We start from the raw sequence: 21,516 nt of genomic DNA, 5'->3' as shown, positions 1-21,516 counted from the left end.
TGGATTTTTAAAAGGATATTTAATAGTACATTAATTAGGTATATACATGTGTATATGTGTGTGTGTGTGTGTGTGTGTGTGTGTGTGTTCATCAAAGGTTTACATTATTCTACATTGCATTAAAACTTTAATGTTGAGTATCTAAAAGATATCCTCGAGACACATGGTTATAACTTGCATTTGTTAAGTTATGCATCTGGAGCCTTTGCCTACAATAATATCTATAAAATTTCAGGAATGTTCTACTGTACATTTGAATGCTTTCCATTTCTTTTTTTGTAACTGTGCTGAATATTCAGATATAGTAAATAGGCAACCTGCCAAAAAGAATAAACACCACACTGTAGGACATCATTAAATATTATTAGCAAGAGCAGATCTTTTAAAAAGAGTGAACTTAAATGTCAAGTACACCAATGCCAATTCTGGCCTGAAGCCCACGGTTCTCAATTTCTTAAGTTATTCAACAAAAAAGGGTGAGGAAAAGTAAGATATTTCATTATAATATTTGGATAGGCACAGAGCAAGACTTATTCAGTTTATCTCAGTTGAGAAATGATTCTGGAAATGATTCAAGGGTTGTATGAACAGGCGGCTGCAAAGGGCCAAGTGAAATACACTGGAACCAGAAACGTGCTCTTGAATGGTGTCATCTGGGTTGGAGTATTACTGTGCTCTCGTCTATTTTCAGAGGAAACCTGGGTCACTCATCCTTTTCTCCAATTTAAAAAGTCAGTGAAATAGAAAAATAATATTTTTCTTAAGAATTTTATATTATTACATTATGTTTTAGACCCTGAAACAGATTTTTACATGTACACATATACATACACACACATCTCCTGGGAAGTACGTTAGAAATTATAATATCACTTAAAGCAGAAAACTAGAGTTGACACAAAAAATGAACACTCACTCAGTCCAGTGATGATGGGTCCCTGGCCTCCAGCCCCTACACCCGCTCCCCCAACACCGGGAGAAAAGCCATTGCCACCAGGGATGGGGATGAAGCCTGTCCCTCCGGGGCCGTAGCCATTGCCATTGCCATTTGGGGCAAAGCCATTCCCCCCAGTGCCTCCAGGTCTGGAACCAGCACTTCCTGGAATCCCTCCTATTGGAAGTCCATCCATGCAAAGTCTGTGGTATTCCTCTAGAAAAAAAAGAAAGGTCAGTGGAACACAAATGGATGTCTTTCTGCATAATAAAAGCAATCTGTATACTATAATGGTCCTTTTAGCTCATCCACACTGCATGATGTGAATAAGAAGGGTATTATCTTGGTAAATATTTTCAATGCTAACCATAGCAGGAAAAGGTATAAATGCTTCAGAAAAAAAAATCAAAACCTGTATGTCATATTTTAACTAAGTCGCATAACCAAAGAATGGTCTATAAGAGCATTTTGATTCTATGTCCTTTCGTGAAACTCATAAAATTCCAGGTTTAACTATGAATGCAAGAAATTTACTTGAATAGATGAAAATTAAAGCTTTAAGTAATTCATTCTATATATTTGACTTTGCTTGAAATGTCATCAGTATTCTATCTATACATGTTTTCTCTCTCTTTTCTTCCCTTTAAGGGATTAACATGGCTGCAGAATAATATTTTTTTTCCATTGTGAGTTTTAACAGAAGATGGTATTCAATAAGCTTTTACATCTGCTCCTTATTTATTCAAGCATCAAAGTTGAGAGGAAAGAAGTAAGGACAGTGATTGCCTTTATTTGCTTAATTGTTTTCAGAATTAGGAAACTACATCAGAAGAAATGAAAACTATTTCACTCAAGTAATTGTTTCAGTATTAATATTACTATTATATATTACTAGTGTAACTATGGGTTTCCAAAATTATATATTATGCATTAATTATGCTTTAAAAAATTTTACAACTCAACAACTATAGTTTTGATATTTTATAGATAACTTAAAGATTGTGAAAGACTGTGCCTTGTTTTTCTCCATAGCAGAACATATAGGTACATATTTTTTTATAGACATAGTTCAAAAAATTTAATTATTTTCATAAAAATGATAATTTAATATGAAGACAATATAACATATTGATAACCTTTATGTGATAAACATTAATTGTACTTAACTGTTCGTATTATATTAACAAGAGAAGCTACTGCTCATTCATCCTAAAACAATGTCCCGATTTAGCCTCAGCTAAATGGCAGTTAATACAAAGTGAATGAGAGGCATCCTCCTACTCTTGTAGTCTTAATTTTCAGGTCATTAAAAAAAGAAAATGTCTTCAAGGATTGGGACACTATAAGATAAGGGTACTTCTGAAATAAAATATAAATGAAGGTTGAACTTTGTTAGTCAAAGATATTCAAGCTCTGGAATGAAAGATCAGGTTGTAAAACTGAACTGAAATGCAGATGTTCAAACTAATTTTTTAAAATATTTGCACAAAGAAAAATGATAATCAGCTTTTAGGAATTCTTCTGATATTAATAAATTCTTCTGATAGTAATCAAAACTGATGCCAAATAACCAATGCCACCCTATCCCTCACGAAAATACCCAAGTCACATTGAAAACAATAATTGGAATACAGACATGACATGACTTCAAAAACAAGGGCAAAATATATTAGTACATTAGTACAAATTTTCTCAGCACTGTCTGTCCTGAGGAGACTAGCAGCCAGGAGCTCACCGGAGCCTCTGACGGGACAGGCTTCGGGCATGGTTCCAAGGCCCCAGCAGCGGCCGGGCTCACAGCAGCACTGCATTTTTGTCATTCTGCCCGGGAGCTCTTGTGCACAGCGACCATTCACCAGGCCTGAGAAACATGTGCCTGTTCTTTGATCTGAACATGCAAAAATAAAATAGAAGACATGGCAGAATTATCTCAGATTCTTACATCAATCATTTCACCCAAATGAAGTGAGTTATTTTACTTAACCTCTAGAGTGTCTATTTATTCTCTTAATTTCTATTACATTGATTCATCCCTTTACTTATTTACTGAGCAAATAAGTTCACTGAGCACCTATTCCATGCCACATATCAGAGATGCAAACAGGAAAGATGAGAAGCAGATATGAGCCTATAGTGCAAGTGAGAAGCCAACTCAGACAGATCCAGACCTTGAATAAAAGCAAAATCCCAATCCCATCCTTGATCAGCCAATCCCCAGCTGACCTGCCAATGTGTGCTGTTGTTTGCCACTGAGATTTTTGTGGACATTTGTTACAGAGCCACATCTGAGTGATACAGGTCTATTTTAGAAAAGTTGAACAGAAGCATCTCTTTTGAGAGTGTGACATCTGAGAAGAGACTTGAATAAAGTGAGATGATGAATCATTTAGTTATCTGAAGTAAGAGCAGTTCAAAGAGAAAGAAGCGGATGTGTTTGGTATGTGTGAAAAACAAGGGTCCAATATGACTAGAGAAAAGCATGCAAAAGGGAGAGACTATGAGCTCAGGGAGAGATCAAAGGCAAGATTATGAAGAGCCCTGCAGACCACTAGGGAAGGACTTTGGATTTTACTTGGTGTTCTTTAAGAGTCATTGGATGATTTAAATTAGAGGAAACACAATAGTTTATATTTTTTAAAAAATCTCTTTGGCCATTCACTGTAGTGAGCACAGGAAGACCTGTGAAAACCTGACTAAGAACTTTCAGGTGAGAGATGGCGGCAGCCTGGGTGCAGGTGGTGGCAAGGAAGACAATGAGAGGGCAGACGTATTTTGAAAGTACAGACGGTGGGAACTTGTGTGGGTGTGAAGAATGGGGGAAATAGGAACTCTCCTAAGTTTTTGACTTACACAGCTGAGACGGGGCTGACAAGGGAAGAAGTGGGATTAGAGGACATGCTACAAGGCTTCTCTTTAACGTGTTATATCTGGGATGTTAAATATGTGAACCTGGAACCCAGAGGAGTGGTCAGACTGAAGATATATACCTGTGAGTTATCAGTGTATATACATAGTATTGTAAGCCTTACGGTTAGATGAGACATTTTCAAGAACTAGGGGGTAATTGATTATGCCAAATGGTGAGGTAAAGTAAAATGAGGTGTAGTTTCAGAGTAACCAGTGGGTTTGGCAGGAGTGCTTTTATGAGTTTGTGTGTTGTCCTGCAGGACTGGGGAGAAAGAAGTGACATGATCAAATGGGACTATAATGAAGGTCACCCTGGCAACAGCATAGAGAAGGATCAGAATGGCAGATAAAGACTGGAAGACATCAAAAGACTACATGAAAAGCAAAACTGAATAGAGATAAAATATTACTATCATCTGTACACTATGGTTTATAACTGAAGTCGCTTATAGTGTAAGCAATGAAAAAATTGTGAGTCTAATTCACTACATATTATTAAGCTTTTATCAAGATGTTTTCAAAGACATTTTGTCTATGACCATCAGAAGAAAGATGTAGCACAACAATCAGGAGCTGACAGTAATAATGCACCTGAAATTATTAATTACAAATAATTCCATTAATAGGTAAAGCCTAATTTTTTGCACTACATATAGTTTAAAATAAATATATTATTTTCTTGAATGCTCCATAGTATACTTCAGGTTGCTTTGCTTCTAAGCTATTGTTAAATACATGAATTGGCTTTATGATGCTCCACGTAAGAATCAGAACACCTTCCATTTCAAAAAAAAAACCCCAGTACATACGTCCAGCGCAAAGTAAAGATGATCAACTTTATGATGGTTCGACTTACAATTTTCTGACTTCATGAAGGTATGAAAGCAACATGCATTCAGTAGAATCTGCACTTTGAATTTTGAATTTGACCTTTTCCCGGCTACAGAAATGCGTTGTGATACACTCTCCAGATGCTGGGCAGTGGCAGTGAGCCACAGCTCCCATGCAGCCCCACAGTCACCGTGGTAAACAACTGACACTTGACAGTGTACTGTGTTGCCAGCATTTTGGGGTATTGTGTTCTGAGCACGTTTAAGGTAGGCTAAGCAAAGCGATAATGTTATGTTTGGTAGGTGAGGCATATTAAATGTTTTTGACTTACAAAGGGTTTATTAAAAAATAACCTCAGTATAACTCGAGGAGCATATGTACTGAATTGGATGTGTACATATAAAGATACTGCAGACATTTCATATATTTCACCAGTCGGGCTTGGACAGGCTGTCACTGGGAATAATTCCTCAGGAAGATTTCTATTCCCAAGAATGATCCAAGAAAATAATTTTGGGAATATTCATTGCACGAATCCAAAGTATCATATTCCTAGATTTACTTGATTGCTACATTCCTCCAGGACAGGATGTCAATTGGAAAGCCCTAAACTCAACAATAATCACGGTTATGAAACAAGGTAGGCTGCACTGCATTTACCTCTTCAAGGTCTCTGCAAGGAGGAGGCTGTACAGAAAGTTTTGAAGAAAAAACAATGGGCTTGAATCGGGAGACCTAAATTTACATCAAAAGGTTAACTGATTTTGCAATGCTATTTAACTCTTCTTTGTCATGGAAAAGGGTTGGTGGGTGAGTTTAATAAAACAATATATGTTCTGTTTCTAGCAGAATGGTGGATTAGTTACTCTGAATATCTCTCCCAATAGAAATATTCCACATAAAATCTGAAAAACTATTTTAAAAAAATACATCACCTAACCGGCACAAAAAAAAAAAAAGAAAGAAAGAAAAAAGAAAAAACAGTTTCAAAATGAAGTTGAAAACAGGAATCTTAGGAGGTAAGTGAACAGAAACATTTCAGCTTTAAGGCCTGCTTCTGCAAAGCTCTGGAGACTTTAAATTCCAGCTCTGATATTTTCACAGGACCCAAAGCACAAGAAATAAAAAGGCCAGATTCTCCCTTCCAATACAAATGTAATAGGGAACTCCCTCATAAAGCAGGGGCTCCAGAGAGCTGTATACTTAGTATAAGGTTAATAGAGGGAAGGGCAGCTAAGAGACTTGCCTGTCGCTGCCTCAGTGCTGGGTGGAGGAGAAGGAAGATCTTTCCTAAGAATCTGTTACCACAAGCTCTTCCTCACACAGACAGCTTTGATGTCTCAATTCATATTTGGTCTGAAAAACTTCAAAGGAGGAATATAATATAAACATGTCCTCAGGTAGAAATATTGCAAGCAATTGGCAAAAGCTAATACCACTGAGGACTTAATATTGACACTAGGTCTTAAAAAATTCCCATAAATAAAGTTCTAAGAAAAAGAAGTAGCTAATAGGAAAATAGTAAGTATATAAATAATACATAAAGAAACAAGGCTCAATAAAAAAAAAAACTAGTGGAATAAATAGTAAATTTCAGATACTGGAATGGTGATGCCAATTTTATTATTAACTAATGATAATTCATCAAATGTCAGACACTAAATTACATTAATATGTTTAATGCAATTAAAATATAAAAATGTGAACAAAGAAAAAGAGCCTATAAACAAGGAAAGAAGAGACAAAAGAATTCAATGAAACTCCTATAAATTAAAATGATCGCAACTGAAATAAAATGCTCAGTGAATATATTACACAGTTTTGCATATAGATGAAAAGAGAATTACTAAGCTGGAAAATATAGCTGAATAAATTAACTTCAGTGTAATTCAGAGAGATAGAGAGAATGTGTTAAGAAGTAAGAAATATGAACAAGAACGTGAAAAGATAATGTATATCTAATGGGAATACTAGAAAGAGGTAATAAGCAGACTGGGGGAGACGCAATGTTTAACAGATAACTACTTTAGAACTTTCTAACAATGTTGCAACAATCTTGGATCTAGGAATGCCAATAAACCCAAAGTGGGAAAACTAAAAAGAAATCCACAGCTTCATATTGCTGAAACTGCAGAACAATAAAGGAAAAGACCTTAAAAATAGCTGGGAAGGAAAAAAAACAGATTACCTGCTCAGGAATGACATTTCGACAATCACTAACTTCTTAATAGTACCAATCAGACACCATGGAATAGTGTCTTCTGTACACTGAGATAAAATAACTGTCCACCTACCATCCTCTATCCCAAGAAACCATCTTTCCAGAGGGAAAATCAAGGTCATTTTCAGGAATACAAAAACAGAGAGAATTTTCCACCAAAAGGTTCTCTCTAAAGGAAATTTTTGAAGAGGTGCTTTAGACAAAAGGAAAATGATTTCAAATAGAAGGTTTGGAATGTACAAAAGAATGAAGAGGAAAAATATTGCTAGGTAACTGGCTAAAATCTGAACAGGCACTAAAATATCTCAAAAAGCAAAAATAATGATTGTTGCAAAGAAGGAGTGGCAATGCCTAGAACTTTTTAAACTGGGAGAGGGAAATCAAAGTATAACCATTCTAATATCTTTTATTGTTAATATATGGGTAAAAACATTAATTTTAGACTTAAAGTTACATATGCATCTGAAAACAGCTAGGATAACCACTAAAACCACAGAAATAAAGAATGTAACTTTTGAACAATAGAGAGAAAAGAATGGAATGTGGGGGAAGAGGGAACCCTGAATAAATCCAAAAAAAAAAAAAAAAAACCAAGAAAAAGAAATAAGTAACAAAAAAAGCAAGGTAAGTAGGAGCACAAAGAAACAGAAATAAAAACATCAGTTACTATAATAAATATAAAAGAATCTCAATTTAAAAGATGAAGATTTTCATGCTGTGCAAAAACAATTTGGATTTTGACTCTTTAAAACAGACATTTAAAACATAAGGGAGCAAAATAGTGGGATGAAAATTATAAAAAAGGCATATATTTAAACATTACACTTCCACTCATAAAATGTGATATAAAATATGATAAAACATACTAAAATATTTAAAAACTGACCAAAAAGAAAAACAAAAAAAAAGTTAAGAGTCAATACATATTGAAAAAAGGTTCAATTCACCAAGAAAATATAATATCTTTAAACATTCATCATCTTATAACATAGCATCAAAATATATAAAACAAAAAGTTAAAGAACCACACATAGAAGTTGAGAAATCAACCATCACAGTGGGATATTTATACTACTCTTTCAATAACTAATATACAGTAGACAAAATTCAGTAGATATAGAGAAAATTATAATAGTACAGTTAACTAGTGTGATCTAGTGGATATATCTATGCAACAACATATTTTCCAAGCTCACATGGGAGAAAACATATCATTTTCCAAGCTCACATGGGAGATTTGCAAACCAGAAAATACCCCTTACACTTCTGAACAGCTCAGGAGTCAAATATAACAGCACACTGGAAGTTAAGTGAATATGTACTGAAATGAGTAGGTGTTCATCAGGAATCCATCAGGAATCTGCGTATACCACTCCTAAACTTTGGGAGTTTGCAATGATATTGTGAGGGGTCCACAAATCTTACACTGAACATTGCAATGCATGTGATACACACCTCACAATATGTAGGTACTACATGATTCCTGCTTATGGATATCCCATTGTGACTAATAAAATACAAATTCATTATATACTTTCTCACCACTACTGAATCATCATCATGCGTGGATTTGAAAACATTTTTGATGTCAAAGAGAGGCTTTTCAAAACTCAATACATATTAATAACTACTGTTCTACACAGTTTGGAAGCCTCTGGTCAGTCTGATAACAAATATTAAAGGAAACCATGTCACTGGTGGGAAGATGGAGAGGCAGAGAAAGAGGACTGGAGAATGAATCATAACGCTTTTCATAAATTCTGCAATTATTCTCTTCTAACAACATCGGCGAGGCAAGCCATTTACCTCCAATCCTTTGAGTCAAAACATACCAGGATGAGATACAGATCAGTGTTGTGTGATGTCTCATAGTGAAGGTCTCTGCAAAAGTATATTTCAAAAGCCAAACAGTGGCTAGGAGATAGGTTCCTTGCTTTGCATACCTAAAACTGCATGGTCTTTATAAAGTACTGTGTGCACAGAAAATGTGTCATATGGAAGAATACCTGAAATAAAAAAAGGGACACCCCACAGGACTACCGAGGAGTTATCTAGGCATACCAGCTCTTGAAATAGGGACTTATTACGGGTAAAGGCAGATGAAGGATATTTATTACCCTGTTAGGACAAATCCTTCTAATGCTTGGTATGTTTAACTGTAGGACTGATATGTCATAGAAATGAAAACAAGTCTATTCCTCCAACAATCTCCTATCACCCTCACCACACTCTCTGAGCAAGGTTTACATGAAGTCTTATTTAAAGCCACACTGGAAAAGAGGAAGCAATCCATCTCCTCTGATTAAAATATAAATCTATCTTGAAGCAAAATAATAGTACTATTATCAGAGTTTGTTTCATGGCTTGACATTCAGTCTAAACTTGATTTAAGAGAACTAACGGTTAATTATACAATGTGATGAAAACTTGGTAAAAGTTGGGGGTTGTACCCTGAAATAAATATGTCTCCTGTTGAGTGAGCTTTGCTCATTAAAAATAAAGGGTTCAGCCAGAAAACACCAATGAGGGTAGCTCAGGTCAGAATATTAGCAGTGATAATAGCTGTTCAGTAAAGAGTAACCACTGTCTCAGGTTTCATCCCCTGATCCTGAAGTCCTGGCCCGCCCCCGCCCGCCCCCTGCCTCTTTGATGGTCTGGAGCCAACATGGGTTCCCCTTGACTGATTCTACAGATTCTTGCTATTCCTAGAATACCTTCATGTTGCTTTCATGTTTCCGTTATGCAAGACAGACTAGAACCAGGAACACTGGTTCTTAGGGTTACCTCCTCCTTTAAGGTAGTGAAGAGTTTCTTCCTCAGTGTCGTATCTTCTCTTTCTGGGACACTTTTTTCTTAATTACAACTACTATCCTCTTCCAGCAGCCACCCTATATGATTCTACAGTTAAAACTAAAACACTATTCAGTATTTTGTTTCATCCCTGTCTTCCCTTTTCCTTTAGTTAAATATTTTTAGGAGCTTTGGGTTATCTTTCGAGTGTTTTGTAAATGTGCACATGCATATGTAATCCACACCCATCATTCACATAAAATGCTGCATAATAACAGCACATCCTGATAACTTTCTACATCACTGTATCACGATCTTCCTCACATCTTTCAAAGTTTTTTCTCCCATTTTTTTGTCTCCGCCCTGCTCAAAAGTCTTGATGGGCTCTCCCTGCCATCAGGATCAACCCGAAAGTCCTCCGCAGGGCCGTTAAGAACCTTAGCAATCGGATCAGTCTCAGTCTGTCTTTCTGGTTTCGTCTCCACCTACTTTCTTACTCAGCAATCTTTCCTAGACACGCTCTTCCTACCACCTCCTGAACCCACCCAGACACCCAGCACCTGCAGCCTTGCTCATGCCTCTCTTTTTGCTAAGCGTACCCTTACTCTTCTGGCCAGCTCCCGCCCGTTATGCAAGGTCTACATCAGTGTTCACTGCCTTGAGAATATTCGCTACAATAATCAGGCCTTTCATTTCAACTTACAGCACTTACGGCCTAAAAAAATTAGTTAGCAATTAATTACCCACTGACTCAAACTTTCTCTTATTGTTAGTTTTACATTATGATTTCAGGTTTTGTTTTTTCAAGAATACTCCGAGGTAATATCGCGCGCTGAAACTTTTGTAAGGTTCAAGGACACGCACTCGGATAGTGTAGCAATGCCACATTACCGCAGGATTTTTAAGCACGCTCATTATCTGAACTTCACTTGCTGCTGGCTGGCATTTTGAGTCCCCCTGCTTAGTTAGGGTCCCTGCTGGAGCTCTGTGTGCACAACAGCAGCAGGGACATTATCTTGCCCACAGAATTTGCTCCCTGCTGTTTGTCAATTCACTATTTACTCATTGCTAGCTGTCAGTCACTGTTCTTGCCTATACGATAACGTAAAAATTAGGTATTTAAAATGCCATGGCTATTATAATGGCACTGACTTCCAAAATGACATAAGGGCCGTTAAGTTGTGCTACTAAAATGCTCCTGAACAAGATTATTAATTACGTTTCAACTCTTTTTAGAACTGACAAATGTTAGCTCTCTTTGTTAAGAAGAGAAAGCTCTTTCCTGGATATTTAAAAAATCTGATGAGACATACTAGGTATAATTAAATTAGGAATTTGACTTTTATATTTAGCATCAAATTATATGGGAAAGCTATCCTCTTTTATAACTAAAATGCCCAGCTAAACTCTCCTGCCATATGAAACTATTTTCCTACACATAAAAGAAATAGGCAGTTTACTGATGCTTTATAATGTGGGTTAGACTGTGAACTAGAATAAGGAATTAGGGGAACATTCAGCATGTATCATTCTTATAATAAAGCTGCAGATAACATGCAGTTTCACACTCAAGAAAAAGTTTTGAGTTCGTTCAACTTATTATTGTTAGCATATATCTGGTTACAAAATCAATAGCATGGAAATATCCATGACATATATAATTCATCATAAATAAATTTAATCTAAGAAAATACAGACTCAGGTTTTAAAAAGTCAAAGATCTCTTACACATTAAAATGTTAGGTTTATTTTTTTCTCATATATGGAAAACACAAACTTATTCCAAATGTAACATAGTTATTCAAAAAATTTTTAAGCTGCTTACTTAATTTTAACATCGGCTTCATAATTTTAGAGCATTGTTCTCCCCTCCTTAGGAGTTTTCCTCTGTTCCTGGGCCAGGATGTTGACACCAAAATGGATGGGGACCCGTGCTGAGCCCAGGACTCACTGGGCCTCACTCTCAGGAGCTCACACAGGCTCTGAGCATCCCGGACCACACCTCAGTGCCACGGCACCATCCCCAGCAGGGTGCCAAACAGCGCAAAGCAATTATTAGCCAACACAAAATTCTGACATCTGCTATTGTCTCATTCGTTCGTTTGTTGGTTAGCCTATTCATTCAGGAAAGACTTACTATGCGCAAACTTGTATGCAAGGTACTACATAGACATAAAGCTGCATAAGGCAGGACCTAGTGGAACTCCCAGTCTAGCCAATGAGTAAACACTCACACTGAAGACCTTGATATGTAGGCACAGGGTCTCTGCCACCTTGACGTGATTAAGAAAGCAGTGTAGTGTTGCAGTAACTTAAATCAAGTTAAGTTAAGGAAGCATGCAGGAGTCAGAGAGACCTGGACTCAAAGGCTGGCTGCCCTTATTGGCCTTGCAATAAAAGTCACCTTACCTCTCTAAACCTCAGCTCCTTCATGTATAATCTGGATAATTATACCTATCACACAGGGCTATTATAAGAATTACAAAACATAATATATGGGGTTCAGTGTAGGCATATCCTTCCCCTACTCCTTCTAATAGGAATAACATAACAATAATAATAATAAGGAATATTTTACTAAACATTTACTAGGAGAAACTGAAGTATAGACAGGTCAGTAGCTTGCCCAAGGCCCCAAAGCTACAAGATAATGAGGTAATGTAGAAATACAATTTCTTATACATATGTTTCATAAGTAGTAGTTGCTTTTACTATCACCACCACTGTTTCTTCTATTACTGCTATTGCCACCTTCTACCATTTATGATGACAACAGAGTATTCTAAGGTGGGATCTGTATCTCTTATGTTTATTGTTGGATGTCAAGAACTAGCATAGTGTCTGGCATATCAATATTTTATCAACTGAGTTCAGACCACAGCCCTTTTGTTGGTGGGACAGTACTTCCATCCCTGACTCTGTATTTTCATTTCATCAATCCCGTTCACTTGGGCATCACCATTAGGATCTACAGAGGCCCCGGCAGTTAGTGACACAAACACACCCCCCCACTGGGGCTAGGAGACTGTTGCTGCCCAGGGAGCATCCTCCAGTAAACCAAGCAACTCCATTTTTGGATGCTGGTTTAATTTTCCTAATTCCTGTATTACACGGATCTTTAATGCCCCTAAAATCTAAGACTTCCCCAATAATGGTTGACCTACACATGACCAAAGCATGATTCCATCTTTTTAAACAAAGGAGACCATATAAATATACTTGGCTTTAATGTGAATATGCTTAAAGTTAGTTAAAGGTGTCAATTTATTTTTCCTAATGACTATTTTCACTAGAATAAACAAGGTCTAAGTAAACAAGACGTTGACTATATTCATGATTCATGGCAACAAAAAGAACTTTTAATTATCACATTCTGTCTCCACAGTGGATTTTTAAAAATCTTTCTCATGCCTTTGTGTCTCTAAAGCTGGTCAAGAGCAATGTCTTGAGGAAGTTTTTCCTCATTTCCAAATGACTCTGACAACATAAAACAAACCCAGATGGCTCCTGAAACTGAAGTCTTTGCAAAGAGCACCTGGTCTATCAATCTCTCAATAGCAGTACCACTTATTTTAAACAACTCTTTCAGCCACTTTCCCAATGGTTTTATAATCATTGCCATCTTCATACCTGTTCGGGCTGTTCTGTCATCATAAAGAAGCAGTGTACTGTGCCTTCAAAAATACCAGGCTTACCGATGCACCGAGAGCCATCTGTTGAGGTTACGTATCCACGTGGACAAATGCAAAAATAGCTTCCCACGGTGTTGGAGCATTCGCCACTTTCACATATCCCAGGAATGATGCTGCACTCATCAATGTCTACTCAAGGGAAGAAGGAGAAGACGATTGAGAAAGGCCTTTATTAAGTACCTTGTAAAAGGGATTAAAAAAAAAAAGAGCATGAGAGCACTCATGGTTGATTAGGTCAGATCATATAACCCTGAAGATACTCTGGTTTCAGGCCCTAAAGAATTTCTCACACATATCTATGGGAACTGAGATGAAAGTAAACTCCCATGGCAGTAAAACAAGGCCAACTAAAGCAAAACTCTATATCCTTTTTTTCCCCAAATGCAATTTAAATTGGAAATAAGTAAAAATGTCAACGTTTTAGTTTCCATTCTACATCAATTAGGAAATAGCCTACTACAGTCTTTAAAAGAAACACATACAGGAATTATATTTTAAAATATGGAGTAGCTACATTTAAAAATTTTATAGCAAATTTTCACACTAATTATTTGAACCAGTGGAAGGTGGCAATTTTTTTTTCTATTTGGCTTCAAGAAATGTTTTTGTACTTGTATCTGAATATGGGTATATGTGACATTCTGGTAATTAATTTCAAATCTAAAATAATATAGAACCATTGCAAAGAGCAAACTCTGGAGGCTCTGGGAGGTGTCCAGTTTTCCTATTGTACCTGTCTGCTAATTCATTCAGCTTACTCAATACTGGGACTAGTTTATTCTCTTTCGCATTAATGAAAGGTCCACTTTCTTTTAAATTTTCTCTAAGGCAGGAAAACTGGCCATTTATATAAACTTTAATGTATTTTTCTTCTAGTTCAATAAGCAAAGAGAGGTGGAAAGTCAAACCAAGCTACAATTAGGTACACTGGGAGCTAACTGCTAATACATTCTAAAGGAAATGAGCCATTGTGAGGAAAATGCAGCCATGCATGCTGGGAGCTGGCTGTCCTTTTTAAGGAGCAGGGCTAGCAAAGACCAGTAAATACAGGGACCAGTTATAAAAGCCACAAGCAGATAATTACTAAAATATGAATATGAGCATTCAGTTTCTTTTTAGATTTCTAGTTACATTTAATTTTTAGAAATGTATCAATAAACACACAGGAAAATGATAGTTATTGTAAATACAAGAAAAACTTTAACCCTCACCATTTAAAAAAAAAAACAACCAGCAGCTGGTAATGCCTTTCTTGAATTCCTCTACTGGTTTATTCATTCTTTTATTTCCCATTTATTCTGAGAAGTCACTCTTGCTTACATGCTGTATCATGAAATAACTATATGCTTGTGCATCTTCTTGGAATATGCATATAAAAAGTTACCAGATTTGGACATTCTCTGAAATAATATCTTCCTTTGTGGCTTAACAGCCATGAAGGCACAGTTGTACAAATCAAAATCTACCAATTCCCCAAGAGAGATCAGAATTGTAACATGAATTGACTACATGAGTAGCAAATATATAATTGGTGAGTTACCATCTGACTTAATCCAACAAAATGAAACCATGTGTGCAAAATTAAGACCTGTTGCATCTTGTGTTGCTTAGTTCAGTGTATTCTAATAAAACTGAACTTATTCAAAAGAGACACTAGAACAGCTATACTTGGATCACCAAATAAATTGATCAATTATTTCTGGACAAGGAAAATGAAAAAAGAAGAGCACAAATTATAGCAGCAAGTAGCACAAAAGTGAAGAACCAAAAAACCTGTCTTCTGATCCTCTTACATCTAAAGTTGTACCAACAATCAAGGAACTTATGGGGCCCAGGATTAATCCAAATTCTTAAAAATTAAGAACTTAAGTCTTTCATTTAAGCATTAACTCTTATTTCCAGGCATTTCCTTTCATAATAAAGAACCTCTTTGTGCTCTAACTTCCGAATATCCTTTCTGACAACAAAAGGAGTACAAAATCAAAAGATGTTTGACATTTTCTTTTCTAAGAAAAAAAATCTGGAACATAGAAGAACACATGGAATGATGTTAAATTTGTGGTTTTTGTGTTAAATATTGTACAAAAACTCCATGTTTCACAATTCTCCTTAGAATTAAACAGGAATTTTAAAAGGTTGGATTCAAAATAATTACATGTAAAAGGCTGTCAGTAAATATTTAAGAATTCTATGTGAAAAATAAGAATGTTTTCCTTTATTTTGGGGCTATACTTCCCCCATATTTTAAAAATTAAAACATTTGGTGCTTTTCTTTTTTGTTTTTACTTCATTTAGATATCGTCATGTCCAATATTTATTCATCAATTTAAATTTAAATTTAGCATTGACTTTTATGTTAAGAAGGATGTATTTATTTGGCTTTTTTGTAGTATTGTTTCTTCAAGACTGTATGTCATAGTCAGATCTGGAAGTATCATCTTCTCAAAAAAAAAAAGTGTACATTACTTAGATATACATAAGTGTGCCTAAGTCTGTTCATGGGAAAAGGCATTCTTAACAATGGGAATTGTTTTCATTCATGCTGTGCATGTCTACTGTGCCTCCACCTACCCTTCCTTGAACTATTTTTTTAAGTTTATCAGTTTGGAGTCTTTGGTCTGCAAATCTCAGACAAACTAATCCAAACTAACATAAACCAGAAATTTAATAGCTTGCATATCTGGAAGTTCAGGGGGCGGGGGGCATGGACTTCAGGATCGGTTTAAGCCAATGTCTTTTGCTCAGCTTCTGTGAGATATGCCCAACCCTGCCCTCCTCTGGGCTGTGACGTCATCATTGATGGGAGCAAAATGGCTGCAGCAGTTGTAGGCTCGGCCTCTGACTGGGAGATCCAGCAGAAGAGAGGTGTCTTTTCCTGTGGCTCTCACTGTTAGGAACGAAAAATGTTCTCCAAGTAAAACCAAGCAAATCTTCCCTTTTGTTCTGATGTCCTCAATTCAGTCACATGCCTATTTTTGAAGTACCCCTCTAGTCAGGAGAATGTGTTGATTGGAATAGGCCTAGTGTCCTAAACCAATTACTGTGGTAAATGGAAACGCAGTTAGCTTTAGAATAATAAAATAAAAAAAAACAACAACAAAAACAAAAGCAAAAATTAGCATAGGTGAAAATACATATGAAAATAAGGCACAGCTGAAGTATGAAGAGTGTACCCAGGATGGCTGGGAAATTGATGGAAAATAAGCTTAACTAGTTATATGCTGAGCCCTGGAAAGCTTTCCCGAGGATTTTGGCTTTTATTTTGAGGTGATAAATGTTGTCTATGGAGGAGTTTAAATTAAACAAGAGCATGACATAAGCAAATCAATATTTTAGAAAGACAGTCCTAGTGTAATATGGATAGGTAATAACTAGTTCAGTGATAAATGAGAGCCTGAAGTCAGCCTTATGATAAAGAAGAGAACACATATTCAAGAGATATCTAGAAGGAGAGATCAACAGGATTTTGCTACTAGATAAGTATCTTAGGTTTCTAGCTTGATTGACAAGGGAGATAGTGGTATTAACAGAGAATGCAATACAAAGATAAAAACATATTTTGAGACTAAATTGAATCTAGCACATTTTGAACTTGAGATATATGAAAGAGGAAGAAATTCCAATTTTGTAGCTAAAAATTTGAAACTCAGTACAGATGTAAGGCATAAAGATATACATTTCTGGTTTATCACCAACTCTATGAAGTGCATTTTGAAGTTGTAACAGTAAATGAGATCTCAAAGAAGACACATAGATGGAAAGAACTGAACTTGAGATGGGAACTCTGAGAACCACCACCATCTAATGAAAGTCAAAGGAAGAAAAGCCATGTAGGAAGCTGGGAAGGAAAGGTCAGGGAGATAAGAGGAAGAGGATGATGAATGAAAGCTAAGGAAAAACTGTCAAAAAGGAGGGCATTTTAAGTGTGCCATGGAAGAGTAAAGAAAGAGAAGGACTGGAAAGTGTTTAGTAATTTGAAAGAACTGAACACGTTTTTTGTTTTTGTTTTTTTTTTGAAAAAGAAAACTAGATCTAAGCAAAACCATCTGACAGGTTACTGACTGCCAAACCACATAACCTCATATTTGTCAACCAACATTTACAACATTTACTGTAAATCTTACTCAAAGCAGAATATAATGAATAATTTGGTAAGTAGTGCTAAGTGTGATCTCAGATATCACCATTCTAAGAACATTGCCATAGAGACTGTCAATTCCAATATGTACCTCATACATAAAAGCAACCCATGTAACAATGTGTTACAGAGAACTTAGAACAAATAAAACAAGAAATTTTGTTTTTAAAAAGTGTTCTTAGGATATTTCCTTTCCATATACATAAAGGAACTTTATGTACTTGGCATATTCTGCATAATTTTTGGGTATAAAAAGGTAAATGAGGTCTGTCCAGAAGGTATCCAGCCATGTAATATGAAAATTAGAGACATCGACTGAAGAAGATATAAGATACAAGGAACGTTACACATAGGCCAGTGACGCCTCAGTCCTTTTTAAAGTATGCACCTTGGGACCTCACGCAGTTCTCCCAGTTGCCATGAGCTGCCCTGTTGTATTTTCCCAAATCTCACTCATCTACAGTCTGAAATCTCTTCCTTTTCAAAAGTGATTTTAGTTGTGGGAAAAGCCAGAAGTCTCAGCATGCCAAATCTGGGCTGTAGTGGGGCTGAGTCACCTGGGTGATTTGATGTTTTGCCAAAAAACTCTGTACAAGATGTGATGCATGAATGGGGGTGTTGTCGTGATAAAGCTGCCAATCACCAGCTGCCCATAGCTGTAGCCTTCTGAATAATCCAAACAGTTTCCACATAGGAATGTTCAAACTTAATGCAAAATTTGATGCAGACTCATTGTTCCACTTGCTTAGTCATTTTGAATGTGATGGCCACATAATACACATGCTCATTCAACGGTGTCTACTGTCTAGTACAGTGAAGTCATCATTGTTCAAGTATATGCATTCCAGTCCACTGTCCTTGGCAGCCAAACATTGATGTGGCACAAACCATTCTCATTATATTAACAATGGCTGGATTTTCCTGGCCAGATCTTGTATTTCTGTTTTATATTCAACTACTATTAATTAGAATACAATTTATTTCATTTAAAATTCAGTCATAAATATTCCTAACTATTTCAAGCTTTTATAAGAACAATAGGCATTACCGAAATGATAAAATAAGCTGTAATGGAAAATTAATGTTTTCTTTCCCCTTTTCAGATTCTGAACGCAAGGTGTATATCAACTCTACTTGGAATTTCACAGTATATTTATAAACAGCTTTACTTAAATATAATAATTGTGTCATAATACAATTCACTCATTTAAAGTATAAAAAATCAATGGTTTTTGGTATATTCAAAGGGTTGTGCAACCTCACTACAATCTAATTTAAGAACATTTTCATCACCTCAAAAGTAATTCCATCCCATTAGCAGCCACTTTCCCTACCTTCCTCCAAGCCCTAGGCAATAACTAATCTACAATATATCTATACCTAATACTAATCTTTCTCTATAAATTTGCCTGTTCTAAATATTTCATATAAGTGAATTCATAAAATATCTGATCTTTCCTGACAGGCTTCTTTCACTGGGCATAATGTTTTCAAGGTTCATTCATGTTGTGGCATACATCAGCACTTCATTCCCTCTAACTGATGAATAATATTCCACTGTATGGATATAATAATTTATTTATCCATTTAAAATTACCCATAAAAATGGATAATTTTAAATATCCATTTGCTGGATATTTGAGTTGCTTCCACTTGGGGGTTATTACAAATAACGCTATTATGAACATTGGGGTAAAGACTAGTTCTATGTGGACATATGTTTTTATCTCACTTGAGTATATATACACACAGAATGAAGTTGCTGAGTCATGTGGTAACTCTACGTTTAACATATTAAGAAACTGACAATTTATTTCCAAAGTAGTTGTAATATTTTACAGTGGCACTAGCAATAGATGGAGGCTCCAATTTCTCCACATCATGCCAACACTCATCATTGTTCTTTTTTATCGTAATGGTGGGAAGTGGTATCACACTGTAGCTTTGGTTTGAATTCATGCACCTAATGACAAATGAGGTGAGCACATTTTAATGGGCTTATTGGCTTTTTATAGATCTTCTCTGGAGACTATTCAATTATTTTGCTCAGTTTTTAATGGAGTGTCTTTTTATAACTGACTTGTTTAGAGTTCTTTATATATGTCCCATATCTGATACATGATTTTTATATGAATTTCCCTATGAACATTAGGATCAGATCATCAATTTCTTCCAAAAAAGCAAGTTGGGATTTTGACAAGTCCTGTGTTGCATCTATAGATCAATTTTGGTAGTACTAGTTTCTTAATATTAAGTTCTCTGGTCTATAGACATGGGATGCCTTTCCATTTATATAGATCTTCTTTCACTTCTTTCAACAAGGTTTTGTAGTTTTAAGTGTAAAATTCTTTCACTTCCTTTATTAAATTATTCCTAAGCTTTTTTTCTTTTTCATGCTATTTTAAATAATTTTTTTTAGTTTAATTTTCATAATGTTCATCATTAGTGTATGGAAATAAAATTCATTTTTGTATATTTATGTCTTTTAACAGCAACCTGGCTAAACTCATTTATTGGACCAAATAGTGTTTTACAGGATTCATTCTCTACTTTAGCAGCTACTTACTCATTTTAGTTGATCCCTTATCCACTAAAGGCTAGTCATGTGCAAATAGATATTTTTACTTCTTTCTTTCCAACTTGGGATACTTTTTATGTCCTTTTCTTGCTTAGTTGCCCTAACCAGAAGCTCTAGAATAATGCTGAACAGAAATTTTGAGAGTGAATACCTGTTTTGTTCTTCATCTTAGAGGAAACATTCATTCTTTTCACTGTAAGTATGATGTTAGCTGTATTTTTTATAATGCCCTTTATGTAGTTTATCAGGTTGAGAATGCTGTTGATCATTTTTTTCAGGAAAGTGTGTTGGATTATTTTCAAATGCTTTTTCTGCGTCTATGGAGATGCTCGTATGGCTTTTTGTCCTTTATTCTACTAATATATAGTACTTGATTTTCAGATGCTAAACCGACTTTGCATTCCTGGCATATTTCCTAACTGATGATGTATAATCCTTTCTGAATGTGGCTGGATTTGGTGTGCTGATATTTTCTTGAGGATATTTATATCTACATAAGAGAATTTAATCTACAGTTATCTTTTCTGGTATTTTCTTTCTGGTATTGGTATCAGAGTGATACTGACTTCAGAGAATGAATTGGGAAGTACTCCTATGGTCTCTGTTTTGGGAAAGAGTTTATGGCAGATCGGTGTTAATTCTGTTTTGAATGTTTAGTAGAATTCACCATTGAAGACAATCTGGGCCTAGGATTTTCTTACTTTGTGGTAAATTTTTAAATTATTAATTTAATCTTTTTAGTTTTTATATCATGTTTATAATGTATTGTTATAATCTACTCAGATTTCTATTCTTCTAGTGTCAGTTTTGTTAGTTTGTGTCTTTCTAGGAATTTGTCCTTTTTGTCTTAGGTATCTAATTTCCTGGCATAGTATTATTCATAGTATTACCTGATAATCATTTTTATAGGTCAGTAGTGATGTCCCTTCTTTCATTTATGAACAATTTGAACTTTCTTACTTTTCCTTGTTTAGTCTAAAAGATTATTGGTTTTGTTCATATTTTCAAACAACCAACTGTTGATTTTGTTAGCACTTTCGTTTTCTAAGCTCGATTTCACTTATTTCCACAATAGTCCTCCTTCTGTTTGCTTTGACTTTCATTTGCTGTTCTTCATTTATTTCTCAAAAATGGAAGGTCAAATTATTGACTTGAGATTTTTTTAATATAGGTGTTTTCAACTATAAATTTCCCTCCGAGAATTGCATTGAATAAATTTACAAGTTTTGCATGTTTTGTGTTTGTTGTCATTCATCTCAAATTATCTTCTAGTTTCCCTGTGATTATTTACACAATTGATTATTTAGAATCTGTTGCTTAATATCCACATACTTATGAATTTACCAAGTTTCCTTCTGTTGTTAATTAATTTCATTTAATTCCATTGTGTTGGAGCACATCCTTTATATGATTTCTCTTCTTTTA

The 21,516-nt window shown here is 35.4% G+C and overlaps 1 protein-coding gene across 1 annotated transcript in view; it reads right to left on the bottom strand.

The window, feature by feature from the left end:
- The window catches only part of FBN2 (fibrillin 2), a 249,570-nt gene that overhangs the window by 106,593 nt on the left and 121,461 nt on the right, over positions 1–21,516 (bottom strand). The window contains exons 8-10 of the mRNA XM_054589866.1: positions 13,379–13,504; positions 2,670–2,822; positions 917–1,150 (exon numbers count right to left, since the gene is read on the bottom strand). Coding sequence (XP_054445841.1) covers positions 917–1,150; positions 2,670–2,822; positions 13,379–13,504 — 513 coding nt within the window. The remainder of the gene's footprint in view (positions 1–916; positions 1,151–2,669; positions 2,823–13,378; positions 13,505–21,516) is intronic.

Source organism: Pteronotus mesoamericanus, unplaced genomic scaffold, assembly GCF_021234165.1.
Source record: "Pteronotus mesoamericanus isolate MK-2021 breed Mesoamerican mustached bat unplaced genomic scaffold, CSHL_Meso_final scaffold_167, whole genome shotgun sequence".
Classification (NCBI taxonomy): domain Eukaryota; kingdom Metazoa; phylum Chordata; class Mammalia; order Chiroptera; family Mormoopidae; genus Pteronotus; species Pteronotus mesoamericanus.
This window is presented reverse-complemented; position numbering and strand designations above follow the sequence as displayed.